Source organism: Cajanus cajan, chromosome 5 (genome assembly GCF_000230855.2).
Source record: "Cajanus cajan strain Asha chromosome 5, NIPB_CcT2T_4, whole genome shotgun sequence".
NCBI lineage: Eukaryota > Viridiplantae > Streptophyta > Magnoliopsida > Fabales > Fabaceae > Cajanus > Cajanus cajan.
The window spans coordinates 63443100-63458426 of record NC_138521.1 but is presented as its reverse complement, the minus strand read 5'-3'; the positions used below and the strand labels follow the sequence as shown (position 1 = coordinate 63458426).

Genomic DNA, 15327 nt, shown 5'->3' with positions numbered 1-15327 from the left:
TAAAACTTTAATTTTATCTTTAAAAAATTATTTTTTTTATCCCTAATTTTATAAGAAATTTAGGCAAAAATTATTCTAAAAAAATAATATTTTTTTGTTATCTTTTAAATAACAAAACAAATGTGAAAAATTAAGATTCTCAATCTCAAATTGTTGAGAAAGTAAAATCTTTTGGTGTATTAAATACCCTCCTACATTCAAACTCTATATAATAAATTTTATAATAAGTAAATATTTATACATATTTTGTTTAACTTAATTGAATTTATCCGGTGACAGGGGATTTGAGTTGTTTTCATAAAATTTTAAGAAAATTCATTGCTATTATTGTATACTATTAAACATAATAAAAATATATATTTAAATATGTAAATTATAATTTAGAATCACAAACCAATCAAAAATACTTTAATCAATTAAATTCGTAGTTGACATGCAATTCAAGATTAAAGTTTCACTGCTTTTTAGATCAAAGACTAATTTGGTTTGTAAAATTATAATTGTTTATGATCTAAAAAAAATGTATATATGACAAAAATTGAACACAAAATTTATCATTAAATAAATTATTTTTACAACATGTGAGGATAATATATTTAATAGTATAACAACCCACCATACTAAAGCTACACTATTTTATGAATGAGTTAAAAAAAACTTGTTTATTGAAATAAATATCATTTTAATAAAATATACAATGTGTTTAAATTATTGTTAAAAAGTGTTAAATTAAGTTGAATTTAACTTTTTAAAATCAACTTTTTTTATAAAAAAAAAGCAAGAACTATCTAGTTTTTGATTCAATTGACATTGGCTTGTAATTCACACTCAACTGAATGAAATAATTTTTTTGTCAAACATGTAGGCATAACATTTAAAATTTAAAGGTATAATTTATAAGTTTCAAACGTGTAACTAAATATGTGGATTGTTAATTATCCTGAATTTTCTTTAGTTTGGTGTAAATTATTCACTGGTTTCCGAAGGAAGTTTTTTTTTATAATATGTATATGATTTCATAAATTTTAATGCAAAACTATTAAAATTTCATTCATTCATTCAGTAATCTTTCATTGATCTCAAGATTGATTAATTTTTCTTATAATTTTAAACGAAATTCAGGGATACTATTCGTTTACAAGAAGAGAGGACAGAAATATATATGAAGTGTGAATAAAATATAAATATTGATTTCAGTGCAGAAAAAAAAATGTATAATGGTGATATTATCCACATCTTAGATACCTCTCATTGTAAGGAATAAATTAATAATAGCGACCACCAAAATAACAACGTCTATTCTATTGCAACAAAATGAACGGCAATAGTATGTACAATGCGACAACACGCAAAATAAACTTGTATGACACTTTTTTTTTTATGCTTAAATTCGTGATTCTTATCATTCCATCAATTTTTAAATATTTGATATTTATATTTTACAAAATCTATAATCTTTGTATTTTAAAAATAAAATAACTAGTTACTTACTAATAACTATTATGATTTTATTAGTTTCGATCAAATTATAAGAGTTTAATTACAAATTTAAATGAGCTTTAAAAAATATTTTAACAAATAACATAATATACATTTATAATTAGTTTAACTTTCAAAACAAATGTTTTGGGTGACCATAATAAAGACACCCTAACCCCAATAATAGATATCAAAAGGAGAAAGTTAATAATATAAGACATAATTTTAAATGATATTCATCATGTCGAGAATATATCATCATTCAACCCAATTGTTCTCGATGATAAAATCTATCGCTTTTAAATTAAGATGACAAAGTAATGTCAAATCATTACATAATAATTAAAAATTTTAAATGTTCTTTATTATTTTCTCAAGAATTATAACAAATCTTCTACTATTTATATTATTGCATTTCGTTTCGTCCTTAAAACACAAGATCAATCTTAGAAATTACACATACCTTTGAACAGATTACTTGAGATAAACTATGTAATGTAATTAGCTATTTTATTTTGATATATATCAAATATTTTCTTGCTTATCAAATATTTATTTTTATAATTGAACACAAGTAAATATAACCGGCCGGAACGGTTGTTAAGAAATAAGTTGAAAAACCTATAAGAATCTTCATAATAATTAAACCACGAAATGTATACGTCATACATGTATATCAGAAAGATGACAAAATACATAAATACACCATAGATGATAGATCTTTCCGGTATCCTCCATCTAGTTTCGTTTTGAAGGTCCATAATTTAAAGTATGAGATAGATATAGAAAAAGAAAGAGAAAGAGACATGTGATGAATTCGATTTAGACGTCAATTTTTATGAAATGGTATTTTAATATTGTTTATAAGTATTATGTTTTATTAATATTGTTATTGCGTTGAGAGTTATGAAGTACATTAAACCTATAAAACTTCATATAATTTAGAAACTAGTTTATATTTCATTTTGTGACTTTAATTTAATGTATAATATAATATTTAAATTATAAGTTAATTTTACAATTATGTTATACATTTAAAAATAATTAAATTATATATAAAGAGAAAAATCAAATAATATCGGTATAATTTTTATCAATTATTACAATACTTTATAATTTTATTAAAATTCAACATATATCACAAGTTATTGAGTAAAATATTTGAAATTATTTGATCATCTCCTCTCTATATAGAGAAAACTTTTATTACTTATTTAAATTAAAAGTATTGTTTTATCCCTTATAACAACTGATCTAAAATGTCTTTTTTATAATAATAAAATAAGACCTTATAATTATTTTTTTTGCAAAAAAACATCTTAAATTAAAATCATTTCTCTCATTTCAATGAACAATTGATGGAAGAAATATCTCATTAACGTTAGAGGTAATTTTAAAAAGAAAATATATAAATTTAAGACATTTAATGTTAGAAATTAACCAACTTTAATACACATTTATATTTTAATGCTAATCATTCAATACAATCTAATATTTTTTTTAATATATATATTTATCTCGATGACGAGTTCTCACTTTGATTACACTAAATATGTATCATCCGTAAGGGACGTGCACACTAAACCGCCAGAGGAACGAGGTAAAACATACAACCTCTCGCAAAAACATTTGAATTTGAAGGCTCCTCGGCTTTTGAATGCGACTTAAATTAGTTACAAAAGTAGAAAGAGAAAACGAGAAGAGGATGACTTAAATGTAATAGCACAAAATTTGACGTGGGTATGGTAGTAAATAGCCACAATAAAATGAATTAACGTAAACCAACCCAGATTGTGTGCCTATGATACATTACAGGTTAGGTTCAGCCAGACATGTAAATATCATGATGAGGGTGTAACAGATCTGGTGTTCCGTCCAACGCCAAGACCTAAGCCCAAGGGAACATTGTCATTTCTGGTTTTGCCGTGGTTATTATTATGGCTACAATGTGAAGAATGAACATGACCATTAATGTGACCATGATGAGTTTTGGAGTTGGTACTGTTGGAATTCACATTAATAACATAATGGCCATTTCCATTGCCCCTTGCATATTCAGAATGAGTATGCGAGTCTCCATTTGCTATGTTCGAGCCCCTTGCCATGTGCATCATTCCGATACCCTCCTCTGACTGACCTAATTCTTCAACGCTCTCAACATCTTCATTGTAACCATGGATTAAGAAATCAGAACAGTTCTTCTTGATACCATGATCATATGGGTTTCTGAATCTACCACCTGGACCTCTAAGGTAACTATACCGCATTGCATTTGCCATCTCGTTTGTTGTAATATTGCGTGATATCTGACGAACAAAAGAAGTAGGAAAAAAAAAAACACGTGAGGAAAGAATTTTTTGTGCAAACCAAAACACTAAACCCTGAACCAAAATATATATTCCTAAGGCATACCTGACTAGCCTGCACAACTGTCAAAGCAAACACGCTGAAGAAGAGGAAAAAATCGGCTATTAGAAATGATATTGCACCAATGTGATTCTCACCAGCATACTGAATCCATACCCCAAATGAACGGGGAGCAAATGGGTCAGTTAATACTCCTGCACGCAGAAATTTAGTTTCTATCAGCATTCAGCAGTTTAAATTGCAGTAAAATGAATGATGTAACTATTGTCACAGCAGACACATACTTGTAAGACAAACTCCACCAGTAACCAACATTGCTGAAACTTCAAGAACAAGAAAAGCAAAGAAATCCCATTTGTTCTTCTGCAATCATAAAGCGAAACAAAATCACGTCAAATCAGATTAGTTCAACCAAAAGAAAGAATAATTACTTGATCAAAAATAAGCATAATGAAAAAACACATAGCAGTGAGTAAGATTAGTGACCATCATCACAACTCTAGTCACAAAGTGAGACAAGATATGTCCAACCTATCCAACAAATACTATTTACTGAATATAAATGGCATATTTTAATTTTTATGAACAAACTTGAAATATAATCTTAGACAAGTAGAAATTTATTTGTAGCTATAACACAGATTTAAACTAAACTATTAATCACAAGCAGATCAACCCAAACTGTTGGCATTAAGAGGTGCTTTTATTAATACATGGCATGCCGCCTGCTTGAAGTTCATGAGGTGAGATGCTCCATACATAGGGAGGCCAGAGGATAACAAAATGTCCTAGATTAATATCCCCACTCTCTTTTTCTCTTAAATTAAATGATAAAAATTGAAAATCTTAAACTATTCAATTAACAGTCAAATGCAAAGCATGCAAGACAAAAACATTTCAGAAGTACCTTGCCGATGCAATTGGATACCCAAGGACAATGATGATCAAATTGTTCCACACAACGATCACAGGTAGAACAGTGTTTAGCTCGAAGAGGCCTGACAATCTAAATAAAAGGCAAGATGAAATTGTGTACAAAACAATTCAAAGCAAAAGAAAGATGGGCACGTGTAATCTATGTATGCAAGACATTAATTGGCTTCACAGCAACAAAGACAATCAAAAGAAAGCAGAGAGAACCTTGCATGTTGCACAAAGCTGGGACCAATTTCCAGCTAGCAAAGCAGGATTATTTATCTCAATCTTCAAGAGAGGCTCCTGCCATAATCATTCAATATTTTGAAATCAATGCCATATACAATGCAAACGGAAATAACAATTATAAAATCCCAGGGAAGGGGGTTGCTGATAATCAAAGTAGAGATTAGGTGGCAAAACAAAACTCACATCATCTTTCATATCTTGAGAGTCATGCATATTCATTCTGATATAACCAGGATCCTTGCTGTCAAGAGAAGGGAGAGAGACTAAGAAAACAAAACAACATAATATAATAAAACAAAACAATATAATAAAACAAACAAAAAGTGTTTTCATAGAATATGGCAGGTATCTAGAAAAAAACTAGATATTCTCTGGATCAGCAACTGAAAATGAAATATGATAGACACTGTATGTCTATTTGTGGGTTGTATATTTATTACATATTGACCACCATAAATTACAAACCAATGCCTATTTCAAGTGAGTGCCATTGATTTGTTATCTCGAAAACTCAAGCACAAAGGTTAAGAAAGGAATTGTTGAATCCAAGACATCAAACAATAATTACATGAAATATTTCCACTATACTGTACAAGGAAGCTACTCAAATCAGAACATACACCAAGAAGCAGGCATCAGTGGATTGTATTACTATAAATACACAGATTCCAGTCGTACTTGTGAGACTCAATAACTCATAACCATATCATCTAGCTATCCTAAGGGTAGCTAGCAGGAAATGAGATTTTTAAATTAGACTTGGATGTACCAAACAATAACACATAATAGTCTTTAGTAATCTGGAAAAAACAGCAAAGAAAGCCTGTTCCCAGTTGCACAGGTCTGCTACATGGTTCAAATGATGTCATCATGTTTTGTTGAAAATCATGTATTTAGTAGTGTATATGTATTTAGTAGTGTATAGACAATCTATTGACATAATATTTTGTTAGGTTTTGCCAGTGGTTTTTCTTGATCTCTAGCATTAAGCTACCCTTTATCTAATCTATTTTCCTTACTAGGGCTTTCTACAAGTCTTCTCCACAAATATCAAAGCCACGTAAGGAAATATTTTATTCATTACCAATCCTATCTTACCTGGTATGCCCATTCATCCAATGCAACATTACAATCTCTATCACATTGAAATTATTCTTTTGTGTTGTTACCACCCAATATTCAACTGCATACAACATTAAAGTCTTATAGTTGTGATAATATTTTTATTTTCCTTTGAACTTTATAGTACTTGTACCTTAATATCACAGATAACACCCAAAACACTCCTCCATTTCATCCATCTCACTCAAATCTTATGGTTTACACTTTACATCACCCACTGTTTCTCCTCTAGACAACTCGAATAGAAAAGCGAATTAGTACCACCAGAACAATTGAATAATACATTGTGTAAACTTACATACGGCTACAGAACAAGAGTTGCACAGTTCAAACCACCAAAAATCCACATCCACCAATTTAAAAATCGCATCATATCATTCAAAACTCCCATAGAGATTTTACATAGCAGCTCTAAAAATCCTAGAAAAGTCTCTTGAACCCATAAAAGATTAATCAAGGTCATATCTAGTTATCAGAAAATAACATGAAGTCCTTATACATATAATGGCCTAGATGGTATTCTTGAGAAGTTGTAAAAAAGTCCACATCACTTACCTGCTACACCTGTAAAACATCACCAAACCAGCAGTTGCAAGAAAAACTCCAAACCATGCAAGAAGGCCAGCTGCAGCTGTCAACTTTGGCATTTTTGTTGCTGCAGGAGAAAAAAAGTAACAGAAAAGATACAAATCATAGTGAGACAACCATCAAATAAAGGGTTAAATATGCATGCATGTGCTCACATGCACAAATAATTGATTCCATGTGCGGAAGCAAAGATAGATACCCAAGATGACCGAATGAATATAGGTAGCCAAGAGCACAAAAATTATGCACCAAAGGACAGGAGCAAGTCCTAATTTGGAAATCCTTCCAAGGCGGCTGTTCCCGTCACAGCGTTTGTCAAGCAGCCTTCGGGCATTTCCCTACAAAATATCCATAAGTGGTCAATGAATGAGGCTAATGTTGCAGTATGTGAATATTTAATAGGATAATTTAAAATACATAATTATCAGTGCTCCAGATGTCAATATATATTGTGGCAGAAGCATGTCCACATTGCTAAAAGTCTAAAACCAGAATAAGAAAGTATGCCAAGTAGAATTAGCACATCAATACTTAAAGAACATCTCATCATAAAGGAAACATATAAACTCCACTCGAGCACCAATCCTATAAATTCAATGAACACAGATGCCTTTCAGGAAAGTAAGCCAGAGCCAGTCCAATTCTCAAAACCATTGGGAGAGAGAACATTTTGAAAAGAAGGAAAGCAAGCTGCCATCCAAATGCCATTACTGATAAAATCAAACTATGTTAATGATAAAACACCTACGAGGAAAAAAGCAACTTGTCTGTGATTCTTATCAGAAGCAAGCTGTGCTGGTGTAAGGCCTGTATTATCAGCCACCATCAGATCTTCCTTCTTGCCAGCCTGTACTAACACAGTACAGGCCTCCAAGTTGCCCCTGATAGCAGCCCAATGAAGAGGAGTGCAACCTGAATAAATTATGGAAAATTAAAACTAGAATGATGCTTTGAAAATCAAAGATCAATTAATAATTTATATCAGTGCACAAGTAAATGGAGGAGAAAAAAAGGAGTTCAGGATAGAGCATTAGAACACACCCTCTTTATCTTGACGTCCCCTGTGTGCATCAAGAAATAACAGAAGTCGTATACAATCGCCAAAACCTTTATAAGCAGCCCTAAAATTCAAGTTAGAAGGAAAAACCAATTAAAGAACTTCAAATGTGAGCAATTATATAAACATTTCACTTAAGCAGAACCATTCAAAATTTCAGTGTGAAGGGAAAATAGGCATGTCACTTTGTGTATTAAAAAATCATCAATTGCAGATGGAAAAAAAATTAAAAGGAAAATCTTAATGTAACTTTGTACAATATTATCATTAAAAAAAAATAAAATAAAGGAGAGCAAATTAGACAAAGACATGACCAATATATTATGGAGATAGTTCCAAGAATAAATATAATGAACATGGCTACAGAAGTAACATAGTTACATAAATGAAGTAGTCCATGTGCCACTCAACCTACTAATTCAAAAATTATCCTTCATGGTGGGTAGTATTACATGGATAATGCCAAGAGAAACTATGCAATGTTCATAACTGTTGGAGATCCATTTGACTAGTGATATAGCCAAACTAGAGAATATAAGCACGAGAAAACTATCACCTTATAAGTCAGTTTTGCAGAGTTGAGTTAAACTCAAATTCACGTTCTAAGATAGTATTAGAATCTATCCTAGTGATTATTGATGCTATCAAACTATCTAAAGATGTCTAGTCTCGCAAACTTCACGTTGAAAATGTCTAATTCTAGGCATGAGGAAAGAGTGTTGGAGAATATAAGTGAGGGAGAGCCTTACCTTACAGGTCGGTTTTGTAGAGTTAAGTTAAGCCTAAATCTATATTTCTAAGAATAACAAACAATTTTGTAATAAAAAATTAATTAAGACCCATTAGACTTAAAAAAGAGTTTCCAACTTTTTATTTTCAAAATGGACTAACTGGGACCAGCTTCCTAGATAGTGTTTTCACTAAAACTCTAGCAAATACATTTTTAGGTTCGTGTTCTGCTTTTAAAGAACAAACCAACAGCACTTGCAGTTTGCCTTAGGAAAAATAAAAAATAAAAAATAAAAAAAGGCATCACAAACCAGCAACATAATGCCAAAGGACACAAACTCAAGAAAGACTTGTCGGAGCAATTCACAAAATGAGAGCTTGACTGCAGAGCAGCGTGCAACAAATAGAAAAGAGAAAACATCCATTTCAATAGAAAGAAAGGTTGAGCAGCAACAAATTTTTATTACCAATGCAAGGGGCTTCTTCCATCGTTATCAGGAACATCAGGATCAGCATTCCATTTTGAAACAACATGGTAAAGGAAAGCTGTCTGACCATATTGTGCAGCAACATGCGTTGTCTGCATCCAAGTTAATCATAAATACTAAAATCAACATTTACAGCTGAACACTCACACTTGAAGTAAAAGCAGAATCCAAAACTACCAATTTGGCAGATATAACCAAAAGCAGGTACAAGAGCTACATAACATACTTCAAATGCCCAACACAAACAATCTCAAAAGGGAAAAAGAATCAAATGAAACTAACCTGATATCCATTCATATCCGCAGCACTGACTCGAGCACCCTCCTGTAGTAAAAGCTCGGCAGCCTGGATAGCACCCCGAACCGCACTCCAATGTAACGCCGTCTGGCCAGTATGATCCGTTGCATTTACATCACCACCATGCTGCGAACCATTGAATTTCCCACAACAAATCAACAAAAAGAAAGTCGAATTCCACACTTAAATTCCAACAGCACATTGAATTTTCCATTTCGATGAGAGAAACATGAGGCGATCAAAAAAAGCAAAGTAAGCAAACGCAATTCAACAAACCGATCAAAGAACCTCGATGATGTACTGAGCAGCGGCAGTGCGATTGTTGAGTGCGGCCCACTGAAGCGCGTAGTATCCCAAGCCATCGGGTTCCGTGACGGGGCATCCCTCTTCCTCCACCAATCTCTGCAGCTTCTCCAAATCCCCGTACGCGGCGGCCGTGTAGACGTCGTTGCGGAGGCTCTCCTCCGGCAGCGCATCGGGCGAGGGCGGCGATTGCGATTGCGACTGCGACTGCGACTGCGACGGCACGAGCTCCTCGACGACCTCGATCTCGGATGACATAGATCCGGTTGATTCCTGGCAGGAGATTGGGAACCTAATCGGGGAATGGAGAGAGAGAGGGAGAGGGAGATTGGTTAATTTCTAGGGTTTTTCTGCGAATATGAGAGAGAGGGTTTGGGTCATCGCCGTCCCTGTTGACCCTCTCAGAACAGGACAATGCCAAACGAAGGAATCAGAGACAGATTAAGAGATTAACAATAACAATAACAATAACTATGGCCTATGGGTCCGTTACGCCACGCCACTTGGTGTCACTCCGTTCTTTTCATATTCCCTCAAAATATCCACTCTATTTCAGAACCAACGAGATAGAGAGATAATTACTCTCTTCTCTTCTCTGTGTCTCCACATTTAAATTTAACCTTATTTATTCTCTCTCATCTTTTCAATTTTTAACTTAAATATTTCACATTAATAATATAGTAAATTATTCTTTTAATTATTTTAAAACTAAGAAAAAGCATTGCCTCCTTCTCGTTGTTAAGCTTAATTTAATTACAATTAGCTTTTTAATCAAAATTTCCAACTTATTAGTAGATTTATTAAGAGTTTTATTTCGTTGATTTTGCTACTTTGGATTATCCGACGAGCCGTCTTTTCCATGATTTCATTTGTTATAGCCTGTCAATTTGTAATCAACATTTGTTTAAAAATAAAAATAAAAAAAAGGGTCTTTATATTCGTATTATATACAAGCAGTGTTAGTAAGTATGAGAATGGAAGAAAATTGATTGGATTTTGCCTTCCTTGCCTCGAGTGAGGGGGTGAATTGGGGATTTAATTTAAAAGGTGAGAATAAATATTGTACCTAGTTTCATCCCAATGAAGATTTAATAATAGATAATCAGAAACCGCCTCGTTCTTTCTTTTTTCTTTAAATCAACTGACTTATATAAATAAATAATTCACATATTAAATACATAAAAATAAACACCAATAACTTCAAAAGTAATATATTAAATTTAAGAAAATTATCAGAAATTTTAATTTTAATTTTATTACTTAATTACTGTCATAATTTAAGTTATATAAATATTATAATAATTACCTTGTATTTTCAATAAGTATATGGAAAAATAATGAAGAAAGTGTGTTGGATTGATATTTCAAGAAATTATTATAGAATAATTTTTTCTTTATGAATTTTTAAAAAAGTTTACAAATGAAATAACTTAAAAAAAAACTTTATAATAAAGATTTTATGATTGAGATTTTAATAGATTTATATCATAATAATTTATAAGATTTAAAAAGATTTGATTGACTTACAAGATTTCAAAAGAAAATATTAATTTATAAAAAGCATCCAATGTTAAAATAATTAATGAAAGATATAAAACAAATGATAAATTTTAAATAAAGAAAATAAAATTAATATAATTTTTTAATAGATAATTGATTAAACATTTTTTCCTCCTAAGTAATAGCTCTCCATACATTGAGACATTTTTATTAATGTTATTGAGTTTAAACAATATGTTCACAATTATTATCTTCATTGATTGATAACATTGAGCATGAAGATGTATTTATTGGTTCAATGAAAAATTTATCATAACAACATATTTTACCCAAAAAAAAGTGCGTAATTACATGTGTTAACACAAGTTTAACTTGTGTATTAAATTCAAATAAAGACATTGACTTATATATATTCTCTCGATTACATTCTTTTAAAATGCATGATAGAAATTTAACAATTCATTTTTATCTCGAGAATATGAAGTTAAAATTAGTGTCAATTACGAAATCTAAAATCTATTAGAAAATGTTTACTGCATATACATTTATCATGGGACACTTTTAAGTCCATTCCTCTTTCTCAAAGCATCACTAAGTATCTTGCAATCTTGAGTTGAACCTTCTCATCAACTAAAAATTTACATAAATTTAAAATCAAAGTTACAAGTTGATAATTCATTTTGTGATATCTTTACATAATTATTACAATAATTATTTACATTTTGTCCCTTCTCCATTGTTAAAATACATGTGTACTATAAATAATTATGATGCAATTCTAAAATTATTCATATATAATTTTTTAGTAAAAAGTTATAACTTCTCTTTCCACTGAATTGACCCTATAGAACTAAAACTATTCATATATAATATCTATATTAAAAGTACATATAATAATGACAAATATAATTTCAATTTTGTTAAAGATAATAACTAAATAATTATTAAGTCCCTTGAAGGAAGGATAAAACATTGTATTTTCTCTTGATCCTCATTAAGCCATCAAATCATATGCAATCAAATTCAAAGCCTTCAAAATGATGTAAAAATTTATAAAATTATTCTTAAAGTATGAAATATAACTTAAAGAATGAAACTTTTTATTTTAATTATATATACTTCACATATTAATTCTGCAAATAACCCAAAAAAATCTTAATTTTCGTTTAAATGGAGAATTTTAAATTTTGAAATTTAAATGGTTCTGATTTAATTATTCTTCATTTTATAACTATTTTAATTGAAATTTCTAAAATTTCAAATACTTAATTTACACTAGACAATTTAATGTTCACCATATGTGAAATTAGTTTTTTTAAAAACATATTTAAAATTTTGATATTTCAATATTAATTTTTCTCAAAATTAAATATCAATAAAATTTTAAATATTTAATAATTCAAAATTAACGATAAACAATATTAATAATTCAAAAAAAAATATTAATAAATTTTGCATTGGTAGAGAAAAGAAATATACGAGAAATAATGAAGAGGAGAAAGGAAAACTTGGATACTTACAAATCCATGTTTAACTTTCAAGCGTAAATATAACCTTAATTATTAAAATAAAATCATCTTTATTTAATCCTTTCAATTATATAAAATGTTCTACTTTGTTTTTTAGCATTAGACTTGGAGAAAGATAATAAACATTATTTTGGAGAATAAATTGATATTTTTAATAACTAAATTAATTAAATATGTAAGCTCTTCTAAAATAAAAACCAAAGAGAATTTATAATCTTAAAAAAGTTTCATGGACAAAACTAATAAGACAAGTATATTTAGAAGATGTAGTTTAAATCATTAGGATCAACATAAATCTAACTTGATACCAAAGGATTACAATGCTTGCACAACCTCTTCAGTCTTCAACCAACTGAACTATATCCATTGGTATAATAAAAATAACAACAATAATAATAACATTATTATTATGTTTGGAATCATCGCTTAAAGGAATTTAGAGATTTAACACTATGCTTGGAAGCACAAAATATTATGTTCGAATCATTGAAACTTGGATAAGACCCAAGTACCTTAGGTTCCAACACATGTTTCTTCATATTTTCATATGTCATCCTCCATCAATTATTCAAAGGCAAGGGCCAAAAAAGCTGCCCAAAATAATATCTTAAAACTCCCTGCATATTAAGGTTGATTCAAACTTCAAAACATCAACAAAATGAGGGGAAAATGAACAAGAAGCTCGATTATGTTTAGCTATAATTTCAACACTACATGAATGTAATGGTTAAGATTCAATCAAATATTTGAAATTTCCCCTCTCCCAACACTTGATCTAAGCCAAAAAGGCCGAGAAAGATAGCCCTTTCTCCGCTCTTTGGTGACAAGTGCTCATCTATGATATTGACAAAATCTACCCACAAAAGAGATTCTATATCTTGGAATACTAAATCCATTCCCCTTATATCCTCCTTACCGAATATATAAACTATCAGGATCAGTATCGTTTACTTGGTTGCAGCAGTTAGTTGTGGCGACTGGTAACACTGTACCCTAAGATTAAGCATTGTTTCACAAACCATATAACAACAAAATAGAATCATAAATCTTCTCAAATTTTGTTTGCCTTCAAAGTTTAAACCTAAAGCAAAACAATTGTATTAAGTTTTCTAAATACATAATAGTAAATTAGTATTACCCTCTACTTCACTCCTCTCTCCCCCATCTACCAAATAAGGTGCATATCTTCCATTAAAGTTTCTGCTCTCTTCTCCAAACAAGCAAACAATGCATAAATACAGTCTTTAACTAAACAACAAGATGAGACTACTTGACTTAACAAATATTGCTGCAATGATGCTTACCAAAGTTATTAGTTACCCAAGAGTGGAACATCATATTAGAAACCAATAATTAAACACAAACTAGGTGCAAAACATAAGTTTAGATTTATTTTTGCTTCGCTCTTAACCACAAGAGCATAATTAAAAATGAGAGAAATTTGACTCACTAAGGCAGTTTCCCAGCTCGAAAGATGGCGAACTTGGAAGCGGTGGAGTAAGAATAATCAATTCCATTCTCCTTCAAGAAATCCTCGAGAAGCCGTTTAGCTCCTTCGGGATCAGCACTCTCACACTCGATCTCATAGAGCGTTCCAAAAGCAAACTTAGTCTCATCCACCTCCAATTTCAAACCCTTCCAATCATACACACTCCTCACATTCCCAAACCCTCCCAACCCCACAAACCCATTTTCAGGATCCACCACACCAAACTCCTCCTTCACCCTCCCCAAAACCCTAGATTCCACCGCCCCCAACTTCCCGGGCTCCGCCACGCAATCAAGCCCAACCCTAGGGTCCATATCCTCCTCGTCCTCCTCCACGCGGCTCACGCCGTCCACCAGCACCGCCTTGGCCTTCAGCGAAACCACGCAGCGCTCGTCGCCGTTGTAGAAGCGGAGGCGGAGCACCGCGCGCCGCGCGGAGAGCTCGGACGCCGCGCCGTCGAAGAAGAGGTTCTGCTGGCGGTGGGTGACGGCGTGGAAGGGGGAGAGCAGGGCGGTGAGGCGGCGGTGGGCGTCGGCGTCGGCGAGGCGGAGCTTCACTTCGACCTCCATCGGGGAAGAGAGGAGGGAGAGAGCGGCGAGGGCTCTAGGAGGAGAGGCCAATGCGATGCGCTTTGGAAGAGGGATCTTCGACGCGATCCAGCTGACGGAGGAGAGCGGCGGTGCCAGGGGCGGCGTTGGGGGTGGCGGTGGCGGCGGCGTGGCGTCGGCGAGCTTCCTCGAGTTCTTCTTTATCTTCGATCTTGACTTGGATTTTGGTTGGCTTCCTTCTCAGCATTTTGTATTGTGGCTCTGATGCTTATTCCTCTTTCCATGCCGATTTTAATTAATTTTGCCCTACAATCTCTCTTTCACTAACGGGTCGGGTTCACCTGATCTACCATTTTTTATTAATCCAAACTCTCATTTCTATTCATTATTATTATTGATTAATTAATTAATTAATAATAATAATAAAGTTACACATATAGTAAGATGAAACAGTAAAATAATTTTCCATCTTTGAATTTGTGATATTCCTTAAACCTAAATAAGTTTGTATGTAAAAGAATAATTGGTTATTAGAATATGAAGAGATGTTGTATTAAAAAAATACTTTGATAGTTGCATGAAGATGCAAGTTAAGAAACGTTTAGGTTGAGCAAAAAGTGACTTATGAAATAATATTTGTATATTTGTAAAAGATATTGAAACTTAA

The 15327-nt window shown here is 31.8% G+C and overlaps 2 protein-coding genes and 1 long non-coding RNA gene across 5 annotated transcripts; all 3 read right to left on the bottom strand.

The window, feature by feature from the left end:
- Window positions 1-3222: 3222 nt before the first annotated feature.
- TIP1 (Ankyrin repeat family protein with DHHC zinc finger domain-containing protein) lies at window positions 3223-10157 on the bottom strand. 2 transcript variants are annotated; one of them, XM_083075638.1, is made up of 13 exons: window positions 9580-10157; window positions 9277-9417; window positions 8974-9086; window positions 7762-7841; window positions 7469-7632; window positions 6920-7058; window positions 6688-6787; window positions 5194-5251; window positions 4987-5064; window positions 4754-4852; window positions 4131-4209; window positions 3892-4040; window positions 3223-3785 (listed from the first exon to the last, which is right to left on the bottom strand). In XM_083075638.1, exons 1-13 carry the CDS (start codon window positions 9850-9852, stop codon window positions 3321-3323), a joined length of 1938 nt encoding a protein of 645 aa, XP_082931764.1. In that variant the 5' UTR covers window positions 9853-10157; the 3' UTR covers window positions 3223-3320. The 2 variants fall into 2 exon arrangements, with proteins under 2 accessions (XP_082931764.1, XP_082931765.1); XM_083075639.1 differs by having other exon boundaries at window positions 9568-9709.
- LOC114916509 (uncharacterized) lies at window positions 5357-6681 on the bottom strand. The gene is made up of 2 exons (XR_003804958.1): window positions 6266-6681; window positions 5357-6193 (listed from the first exon to the last, which is right to left on the bottom strand). It is a non-coding gene; the product is annotated as an uncharacterized LOC114916509 (long non-coding RNA).
- Window positions 10158-12877: 2720 nt separating the features above from the next.
- LOC109808247 (adenylate cyclase) lies at window positions 12878-14951 on the bottom strand. 2 transcript variants are annotated; one of them, XM_020371150.3, is made up of 2 exons: window positions 14074-14949; window positions 12878-13240 (listed from the first exon to the last, which is right to left on the bottom strand). In XM_020371150.3, coding segments are annotated over exons 1-2 (609 nt in total). In that variant the 5' UTR covers window positions 14682-14949; the 3' UTR covers window positions 12878-13239. The 2 variants fall into 2 exon arrangements, with proteins under 2 accessions (XP_020226739.1, XP_020226740.1); XM_020371151.3 differs by lacking the exon at window positions 12878-13240 and having other exon boundaries at window positions 13894-14951.
- Between the last annotated feature and the right edge of the window lie 376 nt (window positions 14952-15327).